Source organism: Myotis nattereri, assembly GCF_964212035.1.
Source record: "Myotis nattereri genome assembly, chromosome: 17".
Classification (NCBI taxonomy): domain Eukaryota; kingdom Metazoa; phylum Chordata; class Mammalia; order Chiroptera; family Vespertilionidae; genus Myotis; species Myotis nattereri.
In genome coordinates this window covers 32,936,987-32,960,409 of record NC_138092.1, presented here as the reverse complement: position 1 = coordinate 32,960,409, position 23,423 = coordinate 32,936,987, and the positions used below count along the sequence as shown (strand labels likewise).

Here is a 23,423-nt window from a genome sequence, read left to right as displayed (position 1 = left end):
TTGTGAGTTATACAAATGTCTAGTCACTATGCTTTACAACTGAAATGAATACAATATTGTGTGTCAACAGTAATGGAAAAGTAAAAGATAATTATTTAACAAAAATGAAAAGTCTGAATGTGGAGGGAAGCAGCACAAGAGACAGGGAAGGTAAATCCTACCAGGGGAGTCTGGGTAATTTCTTTTGTTATGTGACTCTATTTATAAGGTGAGGTAAACGATGCAATGGGAGGGAGAAACTGGACAGGGAGAGAGGGGAAGAGAGGAGAGAGAGAGAGAGAGAGAGAGAGAGAGAGAGAGAGAGAGAGAGAATAGTTAATGGAGCAACTATTAAAAGCCACGCAAGCCACAGGACAGAATGAAGGCCTACTTGAGGAAATATAAAGAAAATCATGGATAAATGAAGGTAGTTCCCATGGCTTGGTACTTGTGGGAATCCATACCTCCTGGCTTTCATTTTCTTTGGAAAGAGCCTTAGGGTAGAGGAGGAAAGGTGCCAAGAATTACATCACCACTTTGGATTTCATGTCCCTAAAATAGGGGTGGGGTCTCCAAAGTGCTTGAAATGAGGACAGGAAAATCTAAGACTGTAGTGTTTGTTGTTGTTGTTTTAAATAGGCTCTTTCACATTCCACATTGGGATCGCAGTATCTCACCATCACTATTGGGTCACAGGATAACCCCAGAGGAGCTTATAACCTTTGGTATAGGACAGTGGTCGGCAAACCTCAGCTTGCGAGCCACATGACGCTCTTTGGCTCCTTTTTTTTCCACCACTGAGGTGATTCCTTTGTTTACATTACAGGTCTGGGTGTATTAGTGAACCCTTTGAATTATCTTAATTCTGTGTTTTTCATTAGGATATCTACACTAATAAAAGAGAAAAATGGTAATTGGCGTACGGCGATACCTTTTTCATTGGCTAATCAGGGCTATATGCAAATTAACTGCCAACTAAGATTGGCAGTTAACTGCCAACAAGATGGCAGCTAATTTGCATATGTAGGCACAATGCAGGGAGGCGAAAGGGAAAGCAGGAAGAAGCCCCCTGCCACTGACAGTGATCGGAAACCCAGGGGGGACCTAAGAGCTGGGGGGCAGGGCCGCCTTTGCCCTGCCCCCCAGCCATGATCGGAGAATCAGGTGCCTGTTCCACCCTGGCCAGTGATAGCAGGAAGTAGGGGTGGAGCCAGCGATGGGAGCTGGGCACGGTCGAAGCTGGCAGTCCCAGGAGCTAGGGGTCCCTTGCCTGGGCCCAAAGCGAAGCCCACAATCATGGCGCCCCCCGCTGCCACTGCAGGTCCCCGCTGCCTGGGCCGGATGCCTAAGCCAGAGGTGTCAGGCCTGGGCAGGGGCGGAGCCTGCAACCGCAGGGAGCTGGGGGTCCCCTGCCCAGGCCTGACACCTCTGCCGGAGGCCTCAGGCCTGGTCAAGGGGCCGATCCGGTGATTGGTGATCGGAGGGTGATGAGGGTCAACTCCTCTGGCCGAGGCATCAGGCCTGGGTGGGGGGCGGAGCCGGTGATTGGGGGGATATGATGGTCCCCTTGCCCAGGCCTGAAGCCTGGGTCAGAGGCGTCAGGCTTGGGCGGGGGGTGGAGCAAGCGATCAGAGGGAGATGGGGGTCCCCTGCCCAGGCATGATTCCTGGGCCAGAGGCCTCAGGCCTGGGCGGGGGCCAGAGCCAGTGATCGGGGGGAGATGGGGGTCCCCTGTCCAAGCCTGACACCTCTGGCGGAGGCGTCAGGCCTGGGCAAGGGGCCGATCAGGTGATCGGAGGGTGATGGGGGTCAACGCCTGAGGGCTCCCAGTATGTGAGAGGGGGCAGGCTGGGCTGAGGGACACTCTCCCCCCCCCCCACACACCCAGTGCACGAATTTCGTGCACCGGGCCCCTAGTTTAGTATAAAATACTCTGTGGGTAGGAAAGGAAGAGATAGTTATGGAAACACCTGCTTTAGAATATGAAGTAGACCCAAAAATATATATCCACAGAGAGGACCCCCTGATTTATACTCTTTGGCTCCTTGAGTGTGGCTCTTCCACAAAATACTAAGTGCAGGCGCGCATGTACAGTGTGATTGAAACTTCGTGGCTCATGCACAGAAGTCGGTTTTCGGCCTGGGCGAGTCTATTTTGAAGAAGTGGTGTTAGAAGAAGTGGGGGTACGTTCACTGAGGTCGACCCCTCAGATTGAGGACGTTTTTAGCAAAGGCCAGTTTAGGAGTACCCTAATTAAGTTAATAACAATGTACCTACCTATATAGTTGAAGTTTAAAAAATTTGGCTCTCAAAAGAAATTTCAGTCGTTGTACTGTTGATATTTGGCTCTGTTGACTAATGATTTTGCCGACCACTGGTATAGGAGAAACCTGAGGCTCAGGGCAGTGAATAGACCTCCTAGTGAGTTGCGGGGAGGGAGTAGGGCTCTTGTTCTCCAGGCTGCACTACCAGATGTGGGGTGCAGAGGTGCTGGTTCCTGCAAGATTGGCAGAGCCACTAACCTTTCCCCCAGAGTTGTAAGGGAGCTACTGGGCTGTGGTTCTCCTGCCTCACTGAGCCCATCTGGAGAGAGGACAGCCTGCTTTCCCAAGGAAAGCAAGGCCTCAGGCCTTCAGCTCCTGGGTTTAAAGTGTAAGGCTGCACTTTTAAGGGAACTGGAGGAGGCACTGGCGAGGACCAGGAGAGAGGTTGGAAGGGCAGGGTGGCCAGCTTACGTGTCACAGTGTGAAGCTGCCTCAGGGCCAGTGGATGCAGGCACGTGCTTCTCTCCACATCAGTGGGCAGCATAGAGACAGATGTAGAGAATGAGAGGCTAATGTACCTGCTGTGGGGCTGGCAGAACTAGCCCCGTGGGAGAACTGAGAAGTGGGGGGGGTTGAGATAAAGGTATTGAATTTAGAATTAAAATGGAAACACAGGGGAGTTTGGCAGAACCCTGTCAGCTGCTCTGCCTGCTGGGCTCCTAAATCTTCCCACTAATAACCCAGAGTGAAACCATCGCACAGGGTCCACATAAAATCCTCACAGCACATGTTTTCTTACTGTGCATTTCAGGTGCCGTGAGGCTGCGGATTTTTAAATTTGTTGCTCCCTCATAATCACATCTGGTCCCCAAATCCCGCATCTTCCATTTGGTACCATCTGGATGGCAGATCCTTCATTCTTCCTTCTCCACCGAAGGACATGGATCGCAGCGTGGGGCCATTGGTCACAGTGATAACAGAGCTCCCCTCTGTCTGAAGCAGGGGGCTAGAGAGAGCCAGGCAGGCAATTGTGAAGAGGGCTTGCTTTAGGGCTGAGGCAAGGCAGAGAGATCAGGATGCCTTGAAACAGCCGCCACCATTTACCATTTGTAAATGAATGACAAAGAAAAGGGGGGCACTTGGTTGTACTTTGAGATTAACCTCCCAGCCACCGGGACCTCACCCACTGAGCTGAGTGCTTCTGGGATCCCCTAACAGGCGATATGACTTGTAAATGGGCACAGAGCTAGATATTGGTAGAGTTAGGACCACCTTCATTTAAATCATTTCTAACACCCAGTTTCCAGTGGAAACAGAAAATTACCACCCCCCTTTTCTGTCAAAACAGGCAGGCCACAGTTTGTAACCAATGAACATTTTCAGGGAATTTAAGTGCACAAACCATTTATACTTTATTGTGAATGAATCAGATTTTTTGTGCAGTGCCGGGAATGGAAAATTTAAATTTTCATAAGGTGTGAGGAAAAAGATGAGAGATAATGTAAAGACATGGGAGCATTTTCCCTACCATGTGTTTTGTACAATAAACATTTACTGATGTCCTGTGCTGTTCCATATACCGAATCAGGTCATGGGATCCTTGAGACATGAACCCTATCCTCTAGAAGTGGGGCACTCTGTTAATGAAGAAACAAGTGAAGCAGGTTCAGAGACATGTTTAGGCCTACTGAGCCATGGGGGGTGGGGTGGGGGGTGAGGAGGGGAGGTGCCCTCAGCAAGACTGTTAAGGAACATATAGGACTTGTTAGTTACTTGAAGGGAGGTGAAGTTGTCTCATTTGGTGATTGACTAGATGAGGGAGAAGTTGAGGAATATGCCCAAGGTTCTAGCTTGTGTGAGGCATGATCATTCACATAAATGGAGATAGAATATAGAAAAGGAAGAACTTTCTCTGCCATCTCTACCGGTGGAAATCCTTGGCAGTCCATTTGTTTGGGATAACATCCCAGCCATGGGGACCTTATCCATTGAGCTGAATGCCTATGAGATCCCATAACACAGCGGTTCTCAACCTGTGGGTCGCGACCCCTTTGGGGGTCGAACAACCCTTTCACAGGGGTCGCCTAAGACCATCGGAAAACACATATATAATTACATATTGTTTTTGTGATTAATCACTATGCTTTAATTATGTTCAATTTGTAACAATGAAAATACATCCTGCATATCAGATATTTACATGACGATTCATCACAGCAGCAAAATCACAGTTATGAAGTAGCAACGAAAATAATTTTATGGTTGGGGGTCACCACAGCATGAGGAACTGCATTAAAGGGTCGCGGCATTAGGAAGGTTGAGAACCACTACCATAACAGGTGCTATGACTTGTAAATGGGCACAGAGCTAGAACTTGGTAGAGCCAGGGCCACCTACAGTTTCTCTTCCAATGCTCCCTCCTTATCTATTGTATATAGTGCCCATTGTGTCAGGAAATGGGCTACGCCCTGGGGCTATCATGATGTAAAAATTACAATTGTGTTAAACGTCCCCAAGTGCAGTGTATAATGAAAGCATACAGTAATATATCACAGATGCCCTCATCTAGCCTGAGGAAGAAAGTGTCAGACTGGGAAAGGGAGAGTCAAGCTGCGATCTGAAAGATGTATAAAGTTTGTGAAAAAGCGTGGTGTGAGGAGGTGTGGAAAAGATGCACAGACTTAGAAAAACAGATGTGGTTGGAGATGAGGAAGTGAAGAGAGTAGAAAAATATGGCTGTAGAGAGTTCCTGGTCAGACTTAAATATAGGAGTCCTGGTTCAGTGAGATAGGCATTCATCTAGGCTCCATGTCACTGTGAGTGTAGCGCTGACTTTGCAGCTGATTCTAGAAAGGGGGCTCTCTATCTTGCCCCTGTGGAGAGTCCCCACTTGGTTCACTGTGTTGGGTATTTGGGTGTTTATAATATTATTCTTGAGAAACTGTCTTAATAATCCACCAAAGGACTGGAAGTCTATCTCTGAATCATAACACTGTAGCTAGGATCCTATTCTGTGCTGCTCAACTTTCCCAGGCGTGGGCTGCCCCAAATCAGCACCTTGTTGGGCCTGACTCTCTGACAGTGGGTCTGTCCCCTGGGCCATATTTGTACTTGGATTCAGTCTGTGAATGCACCAAGTTTTCAAGTCTCCGTTCCCTCTGAGATGTTTTGTCCAGGAATCGACAAGCTCTTGCTCTGATGTGGTATAGTGGAGGTTTAATTCATCTTCCACTATCTTGACATTCTAAATTACAAAAATTCCATTCAATTATGTTTAAGAGATACAGGACCTCCATTTGCCAAAAACAAATATTTGCAAATGCATCAGGCATCTCACTAAATTCTGAACACAAGGCATAGTCATTTCATTAGATTTGAAAATCTTGGGATCTTGAAATACATTTTGAAAAAGAAGTTGCTAGGCCAAGAGAATACATTTAACATATACACTCAACAAACATTTCTTAATTGGATGCTAAGCATTTTTCTAGGCTCTATGGTTCTATCAGGGACCACAGTAAAGATCCTGCCCTCACAGATCTATTCTGATTGCTAGTACATTTGTAGCTATTTGTGGTAGTCATCTTGGCAAATTAGGAGAAATGTTACAGGTTCTATATCTGAACTGTGGTGAGGATAGTTACATGCAACTCAGCAGATAGTTACCAAAAGAAATGCTCTCTGAGAACCAGCAGACTTTTAATGGTTTATTGCACAAATACTATGACTCCTTTGAAATGTCGACTGTGACAACAGTATCACCCTTACCCAAGTCTCATGCTTTTCTCCATATTTGACTCAGAAAATTCTTCTGTTCCTCCACCCTTAAATATGCAAATATTTCAAGGCTCACAAGACAACCAACCCGTGTTCTATTCTGAGTATCATCCAGCCCTTGCTGCTTTCTCTTTCTCTTCTCCCTCTCTGGCCAGGGTTACTTCACTGTTCTCTGTCTTCTCCATCAATTACAAAGCTAAATTCTTAGGAGGACATAGGGGCTATTTTTATTTCCAATTCACATCATTGCTATGGTAATATCACCTTATTCTTTTAAAAGGAACTCATGAGTAAAGTGGCAAGTACATGAATACTAGCCTGCAGGAAGCCTCAAGGAGCAGTAGAGCTATGGAATATTTTTCCAATAGTCACACTTCCTGCCACTGAAAAATTCCCAAAAAGTAGACTAGAAAGGGTCAGATGGCTGCACAAAGAGCTACTTTGAGCTATTCAATGCAAAATATTGAACCCACATGTGGGGGTTCATTTCCTTTTTAAAACTGGTAGGGTTTTCAATATACTTTTCTTCCACCATTCCACACCTAAAACCCAGACTGGCCTTTGTGAGTCCAAACAGATGTCCTAGTTGTAACTGGCAAGCTGACATAGAAGGAGTTGCGTTAGCAACAGACCCCCTGAAAAAGCCTGGCAATATTTATAACTGTACAAGTTAATACTGTTTTCAGCATCCTGTGCCTCACCTCCACATCTCCCTGAATTAAAACATTCTTTTTAGTAAATATGACAAGATAGAGCAAGCCCACAAGTTCATTTTCAGCAATAGATGATTCACAAACAAGATGTTGACAGGTTTTTTATGACTACACATCCCAAATATCCTGGTCTCACAAAAGTGCTCATGGAGATTGATAGATATTTTAAAAAGAAATAAAAAAGAAGCAAATATATAAAAATAGGTTTTTCATGAAAATGGATGATAGAAAGTATTGACCTCACCCATCAGCACTCTTTGTTTTGTGAGCTTTTCTTCTCTTTGACCTGTAATCATGGTCTTTATAGGAAATAGCAAAAGAAGCCTGGAACTAACTAAGAAGATGGGTGGCTGGAAATAAATGTTTCCTCAAGCATTTAGGACTTTTCAGAAATGTCCATCACTGAAATGTTAGTCCCATAGAAGCACTTAGCATGGCAGAGGAGAAAAGCAGATAGCTGTTATTAATTTTAAGGCTGGCTGACAGCTTTCAGTCCAAGAGCAAGGCTTAACTTTGCATTCTGAATAATGCAGAGATTTTCATTAGTTGGAATAGGAAATGATAAATAATATATTGTCTGCCAAAATACTGTGACATTACATTATATACTTGCAGTTACCTTTCGGAATAAGCTTTCCAGAAGTGTACTTAGACAAATTGGAAAGCTAGCAGTATTGTTTTCTTATTTTATGTTTTACTTTTGGAAAAACAATTCAAAAGACACGTCTTCTTAGCTGTGGGCTGGTAAGGTCATATCCAAAGGGCAGTTCATTATTGCACCTAAAAGCTAAGTGTTGGCACAAATTGTACTAGTCTATGAGATCACTGCAATTGGTTTCATAGATTCCTTTTTGCTCACATCTGCCTTCTGGAGACTCTGGGCAATTCAATTACAAGTGCACTTTTGATTCCTACTTCTATCAATAAAAAGAATATAAAATTACCCTTGCTTGAGAACGATCAGACTAAAAGGTTTGTGATTGCTTTTCACTGTCATCTCTCTTCCAGCAGATTATCATGTCAGGTTGGTCGAGGGCATATTTACTTTGTTTTGAGCACACAAGACTCAGTTTCTGACTCTAAGTATTATTTGAATTGATGGTAACACAACTACTATATCCAGATGTCTCTCGGTAACTTAATGCATGGCCCCAATAACAAACACCAGAATTAAACCGTTAATGGAAAAGGCTGCTAGCAGCTGCTTCAATCCCAGTTTGATGGGTATTAAAATAGCTGATTCAGAGATTTCTATAGAGAAGCTTAAGCTAATTAAAGACACCAAAGTCGATGGAACTATAATATCTGCCAGCATCATACAATTTATATACACTCACATTAATACTCTACCAGAAGGCTGATAGAAGGTCAAAAAACGTTTACTCAATTTAGATGAACCTTTCATTATGCATGTCATTTTGCATTTTCCAGGTTTACTTAAAAATCACAGGCCTCAAAGAAAAGTCCTTTCTATATTTATTCTAGTAGATAATAAAGACTATTGATTATTCTGCCTTTTCACACTCAATAAGGCAGGACAGAGCATTCACATCATTTGAGAGCCTCCAACCAATTCAGTGAGAAAAAAAGAAAGAGGAATCTTTCAATACCTACTCAAAAGTATCATATTGAATTTAATTGAGATTTATCATTCAGTGTTTCAATTTCTGAAGTATTTATTCATCCCCAATTCTAATCATTTTCTTTTGATCCCTCTTCCCGTTAAAACTGTTCATACTCAACCAGTTGTGTTTTGGCTGTGAGTAGGAGGCAGGCTGCTGACTTTTTATACATTAACATTGTCAGATTGTAGAATTAACTACTAATGGAACTCCCAAAGATCGACTTTTTGATGTTCAACCTCATAGTGGGAAGTGTTGTCATTACAGCTGCACTTTTGAAATGTCAGAAACTTGCCGGCTCATCTAGCATAAAAAAATATCCAAGGCAAGCATAAAAGATAAGATGCAGTCTGTTTGCATGTCTTCACTGCCTGGTGAGTTTCTTCCCAGGGTCTAATATTTATTCCATTTGGTCAAATAAATTGAGGTGAGAACTTATTGCCAACTCGTTTCCAGTTTACATATCATGCACCACCTCTGTTTGGTGGAGAGCATTCATCAGACCCCTTTGGAGTTGTGTTCTAGAAAGTTACATGGCTATCTAGAAACTCACCCTAATTCTGTTAAAGAGTCAACTTTACAACTCAGACAGTAACTGCAATGATATAACCAAATCTCTGATATGGTTGGGTGTAATAATTATTAGTTTTAAATAAATTAAAATTTCCTTTGGTATTACGTGAGCCCATGACAGAGTTGTGCCAAGAAGTGCGTAATACATTAGCAGGTAGGTGTTTAAGAAATGCAGTGCCTGACCTGTGTTGCAAAATCTCTACCTATATAACTTTTCAGGTTGTGTAGGTCCCCCCTCCCCCCCGTGTGTGTGTGTGTGTGTGTGTGTGTGTGTGTGTGTGTGTTCCTGCTAAAATGTGATTGCTTAACTTTTTCAGCATCTCTCTTTGTTTTTTACGTTTTGCCTAGAAGGTTGTCATTTTTAGTTTTCTTAGAGCATTTTATATAGTTTATACACATGTAGAGCTTGCCATAATGGGTATCGTTGTATTGATGTCATTGCTATTAGTCAGATTTCAAAATTCTACAGCCAGCATCCTTACAGTGGTGATGGATAAAGCAACCCTGAATTTTCTACTCAGCATACTGTTTAGGTCTCTGATGAAAAGTTACTAAGACATGTTGTGACAGCAATCTGTAGGCCTCTGTGTCTCTGGGAAGCTTCCCATACAACTTGGGTTGAGAGTTTTCAATACTCAGTGCCATCTGATTTGAGTGCAGTTTGGCTTATAAATGCTTGATTGTAACTTTACGATGGCGAGTTCAGTCATTTTCAGTTCCAAATGGGAATGATTTCAGAGCCCTGTAATGATTAGTTTTGGGAGCTATATCTCATCCAAAATCAACCCACTGGGAGATGTAACAATACTTACAGGTATCCTCTTCTTCCATGAAAATACTGATCACATAACAGGCATACACAAAACCAACCAACTGCAAAGGAGAGAAAAGAAAATACTTTAAGAATCTAATCCAAATGTCCATAATTACAGAGCCTATATAATCCAATAGAGAAAGAATATATGGAAGTAATGTCTATAAATCTGTAATAGGAAAAAACCTTGGTTTTGCATAATAGCTATGATTTTAAGGAGGCTTTTCATTTCTACTCAGCTTTAATAGCTTCCTAAAAAAATATACAAGAATGGGAAAAAACCAATTTCTAGGTATTTCACTTAGATTTTGATTTGGGATTTATAGGTCTTACATTTTAAGATCACCACAGGTTATTCAAAATATATATTTTAAAGTTTTGACTATTTATAGAGCAATCTGTAGCTGCACTCATTAATTATTACTAAACTATTTTAATGTTTAATAGCAAAAAAGAAATCAAAATACATTAATTATCAATTAAACACCAATCATCTACTGAATCATTTAAAATGCTCAGAGAATGTAAATTCTATTTAAGTGCCATGTTTTGTTAATTATATCATAATGAAATGCATTAACTTTCGGGTATTAGTAGTAAAATAAAATAGATAAGATCATTTATACTTTGGATACTAGTAGTGAAAAGAATAAATGCAGGTGCTTTCTGGCTTTCTACTTTTTTTCTACTTATATTGAGAAGACAATTTTTATCCTATGGAGCCAGCGACACTGAAATTCTTAGAAGACAAAATTGTCATTGAATCTAGTTTAGTCTGAAATTACTTTGATAAATACTTTGGTGAAAAAGTATTAGAGTCTGTCTTCTTGCCTTTCTCTCCATTGTTAAAGTCTGTCCCTCCTTCTCCTTATAAAATAACATTGGGTAGGAAACTTTTCTGATAGTCCCAGTGTCAAAGGCTGAATGCAAAGAATAATGTAACTGGTGTTTGTGACTGCCCAGGTAGATGAGGACTTTGAACTTATAACCATCTTAGACTGTCTAGACAAAGGCCAAGACGTCTCTCAGAGGGCAAAAGGTTAGGGTGAGAAGAACTTATATAGAGAAACTTGCCAGAGTACTGAAAGGTCCTCTCACCGCAAGGGGTGCCTTTTCTCATCCAAACCAAGTGAGGGGGTACTTCAGAGAAACAGAAACATGGGGAGCTTGACAAGGTTCTTGTAATTTGGGGAACACAGGTGCTTGGCACTTAATCCACATTTGAAGAAGTCAAAAGTTGAAGGGCTGTGGCTAAGTGTGCTTTTGGTGACAGTTCGTGCAGACACAGGGCAGGGAGGCATGGCCGGTCAGGTGTATGGGTGCCCTTAGCCTGTCAGGTAAAGCCTTTTGGAGAGAGCTGGCTGTGCAGGTGGCCTCAGAAGAATGATGCTGCTACTTAGTATATAGAAGATGTGTAAGAATGTCAAGAGGCCAGCTAGAGAGGCCGATCATCCAGAGAACCAGGTGAGGATGCCAAAGAATGGCTGGGGTGGGTTTCTGAAGAACCCACAAAAGCACCTACAAAAAGAAGAGCTGCAGTTGGAATCTGTTCCACCCAGGGAGCACCTCCTGCTGGATTACAACGGAACCAGCCATGTAAGACCTGTTCCTTATCTCTTCTCCATGAGTCCTCCTTTCACTGCATTTCTGGAATAACCCAACAGAGAGAAGTGGAGTGAGAAGAGGGAAAAACAGTGAGAGGTCCCTTCCTCACTGCTGATCTGCAAGTTGAATTCAGACCCAGGCTGAGGAGGAGAGTTTAAGTAGAGGAGAGTTTGCACTGGCTGGGGCTGAACTTTTTCTTTTTAAAAAAATTGAGATAAAATTGGTGTACAATATGATATAAGTTTTAGGTGTAGAATATTATCATTAGATATCTGTGTACTCTACAAATGATCATCAGCAAAAGTCCAGTCACCATCTAACACCATATAATTGACCGCTTTACCCATTTCACCCTCCGGCAAAGTCCCTCCCTCTGGTAACCACCAATTTGTTCTCTGAATCTAAGAATTTTTTGCTTTGTTTTATTTTTTTAGATTCCAAAGAAATCATATGATATTTGTCTTTCTCCATCTGACTTATTTCACTTAGAATACATAACACCCTTGCTGTCCATCCATATTGCAGCAATGGCAAGATTTCATTCTTTTTTTTTTGTGACTGAGTAGTATTACATCTATCTATCTATCTATCTATCTATCTATCTATCTATCTATCTATCTATCACAGCTTCTTTATCCATTCATCCATCAATGGACACAGGTTGTTTCCATATCTTGGATATTGTAAATAATCCTACAATGAATATGGGGATTAGTGTTATCATATTAATGCTATCAAATTAGTGTTATCATATTCTTTGGATAAATACCCAGAGTGAAATAGCTGGATCATATGATAGTTATATTTTTACTTTTTGGAGAAATCTCCACATCGTTTTTCCATAGTGTCTGTACCAATTTACACTCCCACCAACAGTGTATGAAGGTTCCCTTTTCTCCAAATCCTTTGCAACATTTTTTGCTGTTGCTGTTAATCCTTATTCGAGGATATTTTTCCATTGATTTTTAGAGAGAGTGGAAGGGAGTGGGTGAACACAGAGAGAGAAACATTGATGTGAGAGAGACATATTGATTTGTTGCCTCCAGAGGTGTCCCAACCAGGGCTGGGGATCAAGCATGCAACCAGGGTATGCGCCCTTGACCGGAATTGAACCCAGTTTCCTTCAGTTGACAGGACGATGCTCAATGAGCCAAATCAGCTAGAGTCTCTGCAACATTTTTTATTTCTTATCTTTTTGCTATTATGGGCTGGGCCTTTTAATATCTACAGGGGACCAAAAGAGCTATAAGTTCTGCCCTGAAATGTCATACAAAGGGTGAGATAGACCGATGTCCAGAAACTGTACTTGAAGGGGCAGTGGGAGAAAGAATAAAATGCATTTTAATTGTATTCTACCAAGTCCAGCTCATTCAATAAACCAGTTGCATGCAGAAGAAATGGCCTACAATCCTATTACTAAAAACTTCCGGATGGATTTTCTTCCAATTATTTTTCTCATAGTTGCTATATGCCATGGTTATAGTCTTATGACCTACATCAATATTTTTCATAAGCTTAATTATTACTAACTACATATATTAGCATAATTTATATATGATAATGTATTTAAGTAGCCTCCTATTATTGAACATTGTTTTCATTATAAATACTATTATGATGAATATTAATACTTTTTCTGTATTTTGGATTATCTGATTCCAAGAAGTGCCATAAATAACACATTTTATCCTACTATAGCAGTGAATGATAATGCTTGCTTTGCCACACCCTTAAAAATATAGCCACTATAATACACAAATTATATATCTTCATTTATTTAATTTACAATAGTTTTATTCATTTGAAACATTTCATATTTTATTAACCATTTATATTTTTTTCTTTTCCAAATTATTTGCAGAAGTCCTTTACCTGTGTATTAACTTGCTGTTGTTTTCATTATTTGTGTGAGATCTTATGGGTTGTATATACTAAGCTTTTCTTTATGTCAGCAAGTGATAGTGATGACTTCATAACTGTGGGGTATTTCTTAGTAAATCATCTATTGGAAGACATCTGCCAATGAATAACTTTCTATTTTCTTGCTGGGTTCTCTTTTAGGTAGGTGTGCGTGTGTGTGCGTGTGCGTGTGCGTGCGTGCGTGTGTGTGTGTGTGTGTGTGTAACTCAAGAACTTTCTATTGCTGCTGTTCAAATGAGCACAAACATGTGGGTTAAAATCAACACAAATTTATTACCCTATACCCTGTAGTTCTGGAGATCAGAGATCTAAAATGGGTCTTTTTGGACTAAAACCAAGTCAGCATGGCTGCAATCTTTCTGGAAAATCTGGCAACATCTTTTTGCATGTGTATGGCCTCTTTTGGAGAACTTGCTTTGGGTATGACTCTTTGCTTGGAAAACAGTTCAAGGAGTTCAGGTAACATGAGTTCTAGTGACACAAATATAGACAAATCAGACATCATTTGAACCCTAACAGTTAGACTAGTGACAATCAAACAGATCAAGTGTCTCTTCCTATCCAGTGTGACTGAGATGACTGATTCTTTGGATCTCTTCCAGTTGCTTTGCAAAGAGAAGATTGGTAGCAAAATGGATTGAATCATATTATAATAGAAAACATTTTGAACTAGTTTTGTTACTTTGGTTAGAGACTGGCATTTAGATGCTGCATTGTGTATTTTATCTTGGAAGTTGCTTATTGAATAGTTAGCCCACAGTTGCTCCATAGCTTTTTTATTCCAATAATTGTTTTCCCACAGCCAACTCAGGTAAGTGAAATTTCACAAGTCATTATCTTTTTCATTTCTATTGATGGGAGGTAGGTAAAGGTAAATCAAATATTTTGATTGAGTGCTACAGGACTTTTCTAGTAGAAAGCCACGTCCTTCATGATAGCTCAGTACTGTAATGAACATTATTTTTTCTACTTTCCTAATAGAGTATATACTTCTTTAGAAAAAAATATAGCACGTCTACCTGCACCTTTACATTGATTTAAAGTAAGAAAAGTTATTTTGTCTTCATTGATATCATTTGAGATGACAATGATGTCTAAAGTATATATTAGCATATTATTAGCCTCTTTGACAGGGGATGTATTTCGTGTCTTCTAACATTAGCTCATTCTATTTGGCATGCTTGGCCCATCAGCATTTACTGGTTGGTTCATTGGCATTTACTGGAAGAAAGGCCAGAGGATTGATGAGAAGGCCCCTTGAGAGCAAACTCAGTGAACTTAATGCTGAAACACTGTTTTCACATGTCAATATGTAGAATTGATTTGATGGGGATGAAAAAATTCCATCCTGATAAAGAAATTTTGACCTAAAGCAAAATCTGCCCCACCAATCTTTGGTTTGCATTCTAGCTTCATAAGAGGCCTGAAAAATATTAACTGCTAATGGCTGTATCATGAATTACTTTGTTACATGTTTATACACTGAAGGATACAAATCTAAGAACCCTTTAAGAAACCTTTATAAAATAAATTTTTATTGTTTTAGAAGACTTCTTAGTAATCTCAATGCAAGTTCCCTTCCAGGCTAAAAAGAAAAGGGTTGACCAGTTGGCTAACTTAAAAAAAAATGCAAGTCCTGATTTCATCATTTGAGTAAGTGCAGTGGTAGGGTTAGGACAAGACATTGAGCATGCTAGAAGAAGGGCTGCATAAGATGCTGATCAAAGAAGTACTTTTAAAAGGCAAAGAAGAGCAAACTCATTAAAAATACATTTTTATAAATACATGTTTACTTATGTTACTTATATTTCCCTGTAGTTTTAGGGCCATGGATTATTCTAAAAATATTGGGTTACTGTGTTTTCTGAAAAGACTCATCATCTATGTATTAAATAACTGGTTAATATATTTATTTCTCCCGTTCCAAATAATTCTTTTGACTGACAGAAGGTAAGATCAAGTGTTTAATAATAATGGCAGCACACTATCCTTCCTTATTTTGTGAATATATATATTTTTTGCTAATGAAATGTGAGAACACCCAGTTTTAAAAGAACAGAGCAATGCATAGTAACAGAAAATTTATCAGACTCAAAATTTCACTAATGGGCTTTAATAATATCTTAATAGATGACAAGAAAGGAATTTGGGCTAGATTATTGAAATAGATGACACCATTAGCTGGAAACATAAGAGAAAGACATGCCATTGTAGAAATATTAGATCACTCTCTGGGCCCTCAAACAAAATTTGCCAGCCATAATCTCAATAGTATAACACACAAATTAATTAAAAATATCCTTTTACTTTTTATCTATTGACGGGTACACTAATAAAGTATTTATCCCCCAAATTACTTTGGCTATCAAGATTAACCAAAGTTCTGTTTAATTAATAATGTTATTCTCATGAGAACCTGTCTAGACATCATGTTAATCACCAATTTGTAGTTGGCTGACTGTTGTGTTGTGTTCTTGGTTTCCTATAATATGAATTGAAATAGTCCCTGTGGCTTTCTGCTTATTTCCAAGAAATGTAATATAATGCACTCTTGCTAAGAGCAAGGGCACACAAAATAATAAATAACATCAGGATAATAATCTTGATTATTTCTGCTTTTAATAAAGTTTTGAAAGTCATTCATTTTAAAGATAGTGTTTTTCTCCTCCATTACAACCATCTATCTCTACAGTTATAACATTTAATTTTTCTCTGCATTATAATTTCTGACTGCATAAATTCTATCTTTTTTGATATATTAAATGAATGCAAATAACATAAGAGTAGATTCTGACACCACTTTTTGTATAGGGATTGATTAGATTTTGCAAATAGGATTTGTATACGAGATTGATTTGTTTGGCCTGCAGACCTCCTTTAAGGCCTGGCAGGCTCAGGTTTTACACTTGTAGTTACAAGGATGCAGACTATTGGCTGTGTGTCATACTAATTGTAAGCTTTAGTAAGAATGAATCGAAGACATGAGTCATCTTTAAAAGCGTCTTAAGGGGTAACTTCTAGGTGAACAGATGATGAGGAAAACTCATTCAGGTCTAGCCTTAGGGTGAGAGAATTGCCGAGTTTGAGGGAAGCGTAAAAGAACAAAAACAACCTCTTTCCTAAACTTCTCAGCATTCACACCAACATTTAAACCCTAAAGCTTAAGAGAACCCATAAGGAACGACAGAAGTTTCTCTATTTGACACACAGATTCCAAAATGCTTTTAGTTAATTTTTCCTCAAATTCAAAATGACTCTATAAACCGTCTTGGCCAAAGCTGCCTATAGGAGGCAGGCAGAGGCAGACACACTTCGTTATGTGGAGAACTTTATTCCTGTGAAAATCATTAGGTTGAACATTTGTGAACAGAAAGCTTCTGTGGGTAATTAATTTGGGTTAAGGTGCTAAATTTCTTATAAAAGGAAACATAGCTACCTAATGTCAAGAACTGGGCCTGATTTGGGATTTCACTTTTATACGCTAAGAAATTAGCTTGTTACGTTCAGGCTTAGAGACAACAGACTATCCCAGCACAGTGGCCAGTGCATGACAGACCCTTGCACACACTGTGGGCTGTACAGGAGAGAACACTGAACAACCTTTACAGCGAGAAAAGCAAGCCCCCTCTTTGCCAGGGGCGGGACGGGGCGGGGGGCAGAAGCTACCCCATCCCTAAAGGTTGTTTGCTAGAAACACAACCCCCCAAAATTGCTCAAGTAAAGAGCAATTATAAATGTATAAGCTATTAGTGTATCTGTAGGTGGTATCTAAAGTCATATGACTGGATTAGATCACTAAGGAAGTAAATTAAGTCAGAGAAGGGACTCAGGAAGAAGTTCTGAAACATCATGACATTAGGAGCTGGAGAGAAGTCAAGAAACCAGCAAAAGAGACCGGAAAGGACTGACCAGAGAGTACAGGGTACAAGAATGTGAGAGCAGTCAGCTGTGTCCAAGGCCCCTGATAGCTCAGGACAGTGAGCACTGAGCACGCACCACTGGATCGGGTAACATGGAGGTCATGGACATGGGTTGGAGTTGTTTTGGTGGATTGGAGTTGTTTTGGTGGAGGGTGGAGTTGTTTTGATGGATTGGAGTTGTTTTGGTGGAGGGTGGAGTTGTTTTGGTGGATTGGAGTTGTTTTGGTGGATTGGAGTTGTTTTGGTGGATTGGAGTTGTTTTGGTGGAGGGTGGAGTTGTTTTGATGGATTGGAGTTGTTTTGGTGGAGGGTGGAGTTGTTTTGGTGGATTGGAGTTGTTTTGGTGGAGGGTGGAGTTGTTTTGATGGATTGGAGTTGTTTTGGTGGATTGGAGTTGTTTTGGTGGAGGGTGGAGTTGTTTTGGTGGAGGGTGGAGCCAAATCTGGTCAAAGTGGGTTCAAGAGAAAATGGGATTTCTACAATTCTTTCAAGGAGATTTGCCGGAAAGGATAGCAGCTGGAGAGAGACGAGAGGTCAATGAGGTTATTGTTTGTTCTTGCTTTTGTTTTAAGGTGGGCATTACTACAACATGTTTGTTCTTCCTTAAACCATGATTCATGATTTGGGGTAATGGAGAACAAAGATTATTTTGTCTGTCTAAGCACATAGGAACTTTTGATCTACTTTCAAGCCCTCAATAGTCCTGCCTCAATCTGGCTTTTAAGGCTTTTCCTCCATCATTTTCTGCCATGACCCTGTGCTCCAGTTCCCTGAGCACTCCCTTTTCTTTGCTTGCCCAAGACCCCCTAACCAGTGGTCAGCAAACTGCGGCTCGCAAACCATATGCGGCTCTTTGGCCCCTTGAGTGTGGCTCTTCCACAAAATACCGACTTCTGCGCATGGGCCACGAAGTTTCAATCGCACTGTACGTGCGTGCCCACACGTGGTATTTTGTGGAAGAGCCACACTCAAGGGGCCTGCCCTGGTTCAAGACGAGGATCTGCTCCTTCCGGACTTTGGCACAGCCTCACATTCCCGTATTAAGGTACATTCCACATGATTATACCCTTTGGTTTGGACCTATGTCTCCACCGCTACACTCTTTCACAGTAAGAACTTTTCCTCAACTCAACTTTGCATTTCTGACACTCAGCACTTTGCCTGCTACAAAGAAGGCACTCATTAAATGTTTTTGAATGAATAAATGATGAGAAGCAATGTATTTCAAAGTCAAGTATAGGAAGGAAACCAGTACAGCTGGAAAAAGTAGATGAATTTCAGAATTTTAGTATGTTAGCAACTCTGAAATTCCTACACGGGTCACTGTGCCACTCAGTTACAATGAAAGCCAGCTCTGCTCATGTGCAGCAGTAGCCACTGTTGTAACTTGATAAGCATGATCAATTTTTCTGCTTTGCTTTGAGACTGTTTGGGTCATGCAATAAACATGAGAACAAGCCAATGATTATACCATCTGAGACAGATGGAGGAAATATAAACATGTAGAAATAAAGAAATGTTAGGGTATTTTCACTTATGCATTAACTATTGGGTTTACATGAACCTAAACATCTGAAGTGCTTTAAAAATAGCTATACGTATACCCGAACACACACATTGCTTTCTACACTGGGGAGAAGAGAAATAATGCGATGGAGTAAGACTTTTCAGCTACTTTATTGAAGTGATACAGTGGTTTTCATAAAGAATTGTAGTCTCACTCTCACAGCAAGCTTGCATTTAGCATGCCCTCTTGTCATGTCAGGACGACAGACAACAAAATGTCCAGACACATAAAACCTGGTTAGTAATTTGAGAATCTTCTGACTTTTTCTTCTAGAAGGGATGGGGTTCAGCTTTGTGAAATGGCTCGCACTAAATTTTGGATTGGAATCTTTCTTGGAAGTTACAGAAAACTCTGAGACTAAAGAACAAGCAGCAGGCGGACAGTCTCATCTCACAGGGCTGTGTGGACACATTTCTTTCTCTGTGGCTCTCAGGAGGGCCTTTTCACGCAACTGTCACCCATGCCCATCTGTTTTCTCTTTCTTGCTCAACAAAACAGAAGTCTAGGATCTTAGGACACTCTGGGGAAGACATCCTAAGAGGAATTGGCTTTTTAGTTATTTGGATCACCCTGGGAAGAGTGTGAATCCTAGTAAGCCTTAACCTATTTGTTTTTAATCAAGCAGCTCATACTTCTCCTTCAGGAATTCCAGAATTAGAGTTATGTCTGTTTGTGAAAGTGTCCTATGCCAAGTGAAGCCTGAAATTATTTGAAGACATTTGGATCAATCTCTTATTGAGTCCCACTGGCATTCTAAGCTCCAAATTAATCAATGAATATGGAAATAAGTTGTTTTCTCCACGATGACCATAAAAATGTACAACACCATCCCATTTAGTTAGGCTTTGGGGATTTATTGCCCGTACGTGTAAGGAAAGCACTGTGTAGACAGTCAAAATGGAAAAAGAATGGTTTGCTGGCTTTTACCAAGGAAGATAAGCGTTTTAATGATATTCATTTGTGATGCAGACACTGCACAAGCCAGCTCAGCAATACCACAGGGGACACAAATGTTACTCTGACTCACAAAGAAGGTTGCTCTCAGATAATGCATTTCTGGTGGCAAGGTGTTGAGGAATAACAGCATTGTTCAAAAATAAAAAAAATAAAAGTGCCTCTTTAAGTAGATCATTTCATCTGCGACTTTTCTCAGTGTCCACTGCCAAATGCAATAATACTTCAATGGTATCATGTGAATAGCTAGGTAGGGTCATAGAACCTTAGTGTTATGAGGTAATTTGAAGTATCATATTTGTCTCAAGAAAAATTTCATTTAGCTTTTACCTACTTCACAATCTTAAGTAAATTAAAACAGAATCTGTAAATGTGTGAGGTTAACCTAAACATAATTTGCAAATAAAGAATTGCTTTTATGGTAGTCTCAGGATGTGATGGGTAAGGTCTTGGGTGAACACACATGTCTTTGTGTTTATGAGGACGTGTAAATAAGCCAGGGTACTTAGAGCCCTTCCTCCTCCATACCTGACCCTTTAAACGGAGTCTGGCCCAGGAAACTGGAGTGAAAGCTGGGTGTGCCCAGCAGCCCTCTGCCTATGTCCATTCCCACTGGCCTCCGACTTCCTTGTTCGCATCTTGAGCTGTCGACTTCACTCTCTGGCAGCTCACATCTCTTGTGTTTATGATTCATTTTGGAATCTGCTCTCTGCATATAATAGCAGATGGACTCTTTTTGTGACCCTTCCATGTTGGGCACACTCAGTGTCTCAGGAGAGACATTTCTGCCAATATCTCCTCAAATCCAGCTTGCCACTGGGCCATATAATGCAACAGTGGGATGTTCATCTCCAAATGGTATGTGTTAGAGCTGAGGTCCCAGAGAACCCATTGGAAGGCAGTGGATGACAGAGCAGTCATGCTCCATGCCGCATGCTTAGGCAGCCAGGCACTGCCCCATGGACATGCAAATCCACATATATATCCACTGTCTATCTGCTTGTCACTGAGGAGCTGGCTCAGCCAATAATCAAGCTATTGAGGGGACATTTATGAATGACAATGTGTAGAGCCCTGACTATTGTGGGCCCTGCTCTTGCCATTCAGTGACAGTCATGTAGCCTCAGTAGACTGTTCAGCCCCTTATTGCAGATGAAGCTGTATGTGGATACACAGAGTTTGGAGATCTCAGGAGAACCCAAGAGAAAGAGCGGCATTCCTCTGCTCATATGTGTCAGGGGAATATGAGAGGATGCATTTTGCAATATAGAAGTCTGCTTCCCTGTAATTAAATGGGGTTGCATAGGTTTCTTAATTTGTTTGAGGAATGCATTTGACCCACCTAGTGAAGTATGGCAGATGCTATGATCCATTTGGTTGAATTAGCAAATGGAATCAATTTCGCCCAATACTACTGACCTGAACAGGAGTCAGAATGAGAGTGATGATGCTGTGGCCCCATTCTGAGAAAACCCCAGAAAATTCTGTATGAGAAACTGGCCATAGTAGCGAGATGTACCAGCCTTTGTAACTAATGGACTTTTGAGGGAAGCCAGATGCATAGCTTAAAACCTGCCCATACTTCCCATCATTGCTGCAGCAGATCACTGACACCCCCCCCCCCCTCAGGGTTGCGGGTGGGAGGATCTCATGTCGTGGACCACCTCACCCTCCCTCAAGGTCAAGGTAAAATAAATGCTGAGCACTGCCACTGTGTCTGTGCTATGGTCCTGCCTGCTCCTTCATTCTGAGATTCCGTTCCTCTGCTCTTCTATTAGAATAACTTCACCTCAGCCCCAGGGATCAACGATGTGTTCAGCAGCAGGAATTCAAGGAGTTCCACTTAACACTTGAGAATCAACATGAGGCCACTCTTGCTGCTAGCATCGGTCTGATGTACACAGGTCTCGGGATGGATTTCAGCTTTTTTCCTGGGATCTAAAGCTTACCTTACAGTTAATTGTTATGGTAGTCAAGAGCCCAGCTCCATGGTTGGAGAGATTTCAGTTCAAATTTTGGCTTTGCCAATACTATCTAAGTGACCTTGGGCAAAGTATTTTACCTCTCTGAGACACATCCGTAAAATGGAGATAATGATCCCATTACTTTCTTGATTATTGTGAGGATTACTGAGATCATGTATACTCAGTGCTTAGCACAGGGCTTTGCTGGATAGTTTTCTGGCACTGTACATCCATTAATAAATTTAGTCATTATACCTCTAGAGCTAAGTTCTATTATTAACTTTATTCCATGGATGAGAAATTGAAGCGCAGAGTCTAATTTACTTGTCTCTAAATCAGTTAGGTAGAAAGTGACACTCTGGCTCTTTAGCTCATGGTGTTAGCCCATCCCCTTCAGTAAACCACAGTCTAGTCATAATGACCATCTTCTTACTGCCATTCTATATGTAGTTCTTCTACAACCCAAAGCTGAATTTACTTTGCAAAGCAATTACAAACTCCTTTAGAGTCTAATTCCCCAAGCAGACAGTGTAATTTTTCACAGTAGTCTTTGCATAGAATTAAGTGCTACCCACTGAACACATTACTCATCACATACTGTATACCTTTTAAGTGATGTCCTAAAATTTTAATAGCATGAGAAGTACAAAATTTGAGTGAAAAGCATAAAACAGCTCCAGAATGCTTGCATCTAATAATCTGGAATTTTTAGACTTTATCTTTGTTTTTATTGGATACTTTTTCAATCCAAAGGGCTACAACCCTCATTATTCCTAATAATGTGTTGCAATCAATAGAAGGGAGTTTTTCACTAATGATGCCCATTTTCTTGCTGCCCAAGCTGAGCGTTTCTTTTTGATGATGGCTTTGGAATGATGCAGAACTATATGGCTGTGATATTTCCTTTCAAATACTAGTGCTTATCTGGGTTTAGGCAAATTCATTATTATTGGAGTTTAATTGATTGCTAAAGACTTTATTGAAGTTCAAGTGCACCATGTATTTGGATCTAAGCACATTCTAGAAATTATGACCAAAAATGAAGTGAGGTTAATTCACTATGACTTACTCTCAGAGAGTCTATGTTGACCTTGAGGGGTTCTATCATCTTTGTTACTTAGATTCCTTATATAATGTGTTTAATAATCGATTCCATTTTGGGGTGGTGTAGGAATGATGTTAAGTTTTCTGGTCTATAATTTATAGAATTCTTTTTTTTTTTTAATGGGACAGTTGCCCAGGTCCAGGAAGGAAACTTAAAGAACCACCCTAGTATCAATCTTGGTTCTCTACCATTGATGCAAGCCAGTTGTGTGACTCATGGAAGATGGAGATGAGTGCAGGGTTGTACCAGCCACAACAGAAGTGTTACAATCTAAATATCTCAAATAGAGCCATGTACTATTGTGCACGTCTATGCAAAATGGCTGCGGGTTCTCACAGAAGCAGCTGTGGTACCAGAACCTGCTCTCAGCAGCCTTGATTGTCCCAAATTGGTCCTTTCAGGGTAGACATCTCAGGCCCAGTTATCAACCTCCATCAAAGTAAAGAATGTCCACATCTAATGAAATTCCAAAAAGGGAATCACCAAGGAATTTTGGAGTTGGAGCCTTACTCAGAAAAAAATATTTGGGCTGGCTAAGGAGGGTCAGGCTGATGGAAAGCAGTTTGAAAACTGTAATTTCAATTAATTTTGTTTTTGGGGAGGGGGTAAAATATTTTACATCAGGAACCAATGAAAGTTCTAGACA

General features: G+C 40.7%; 1 protein-coding gene across 2 annotated transcripts in view; it reads right to left on the bottom strand.

Annotated features, from left to right (window-relative positions):
- Window positions 1-23,423, bottom strand: part of NKAIN3 (sodium/potassium transporting ATPase interacting 3) — a 411,857-nt gene that overhangs the window by 19,691 nt on the left and 368,743 nt on the right. For both annotated transcript variants that reach the window (XM_081111658.1, XM_081111659.1), the window contains exon 5: window positions 9,741-9,801. In XM_081111658.1, the coding sequence (XP_080967784.1) occupies window positions 9,741-9,801 (61 nt within the window). The remainder of the gene's footprint in view (window positions 1-9,740; window positions 9,802-23,423) is intronic.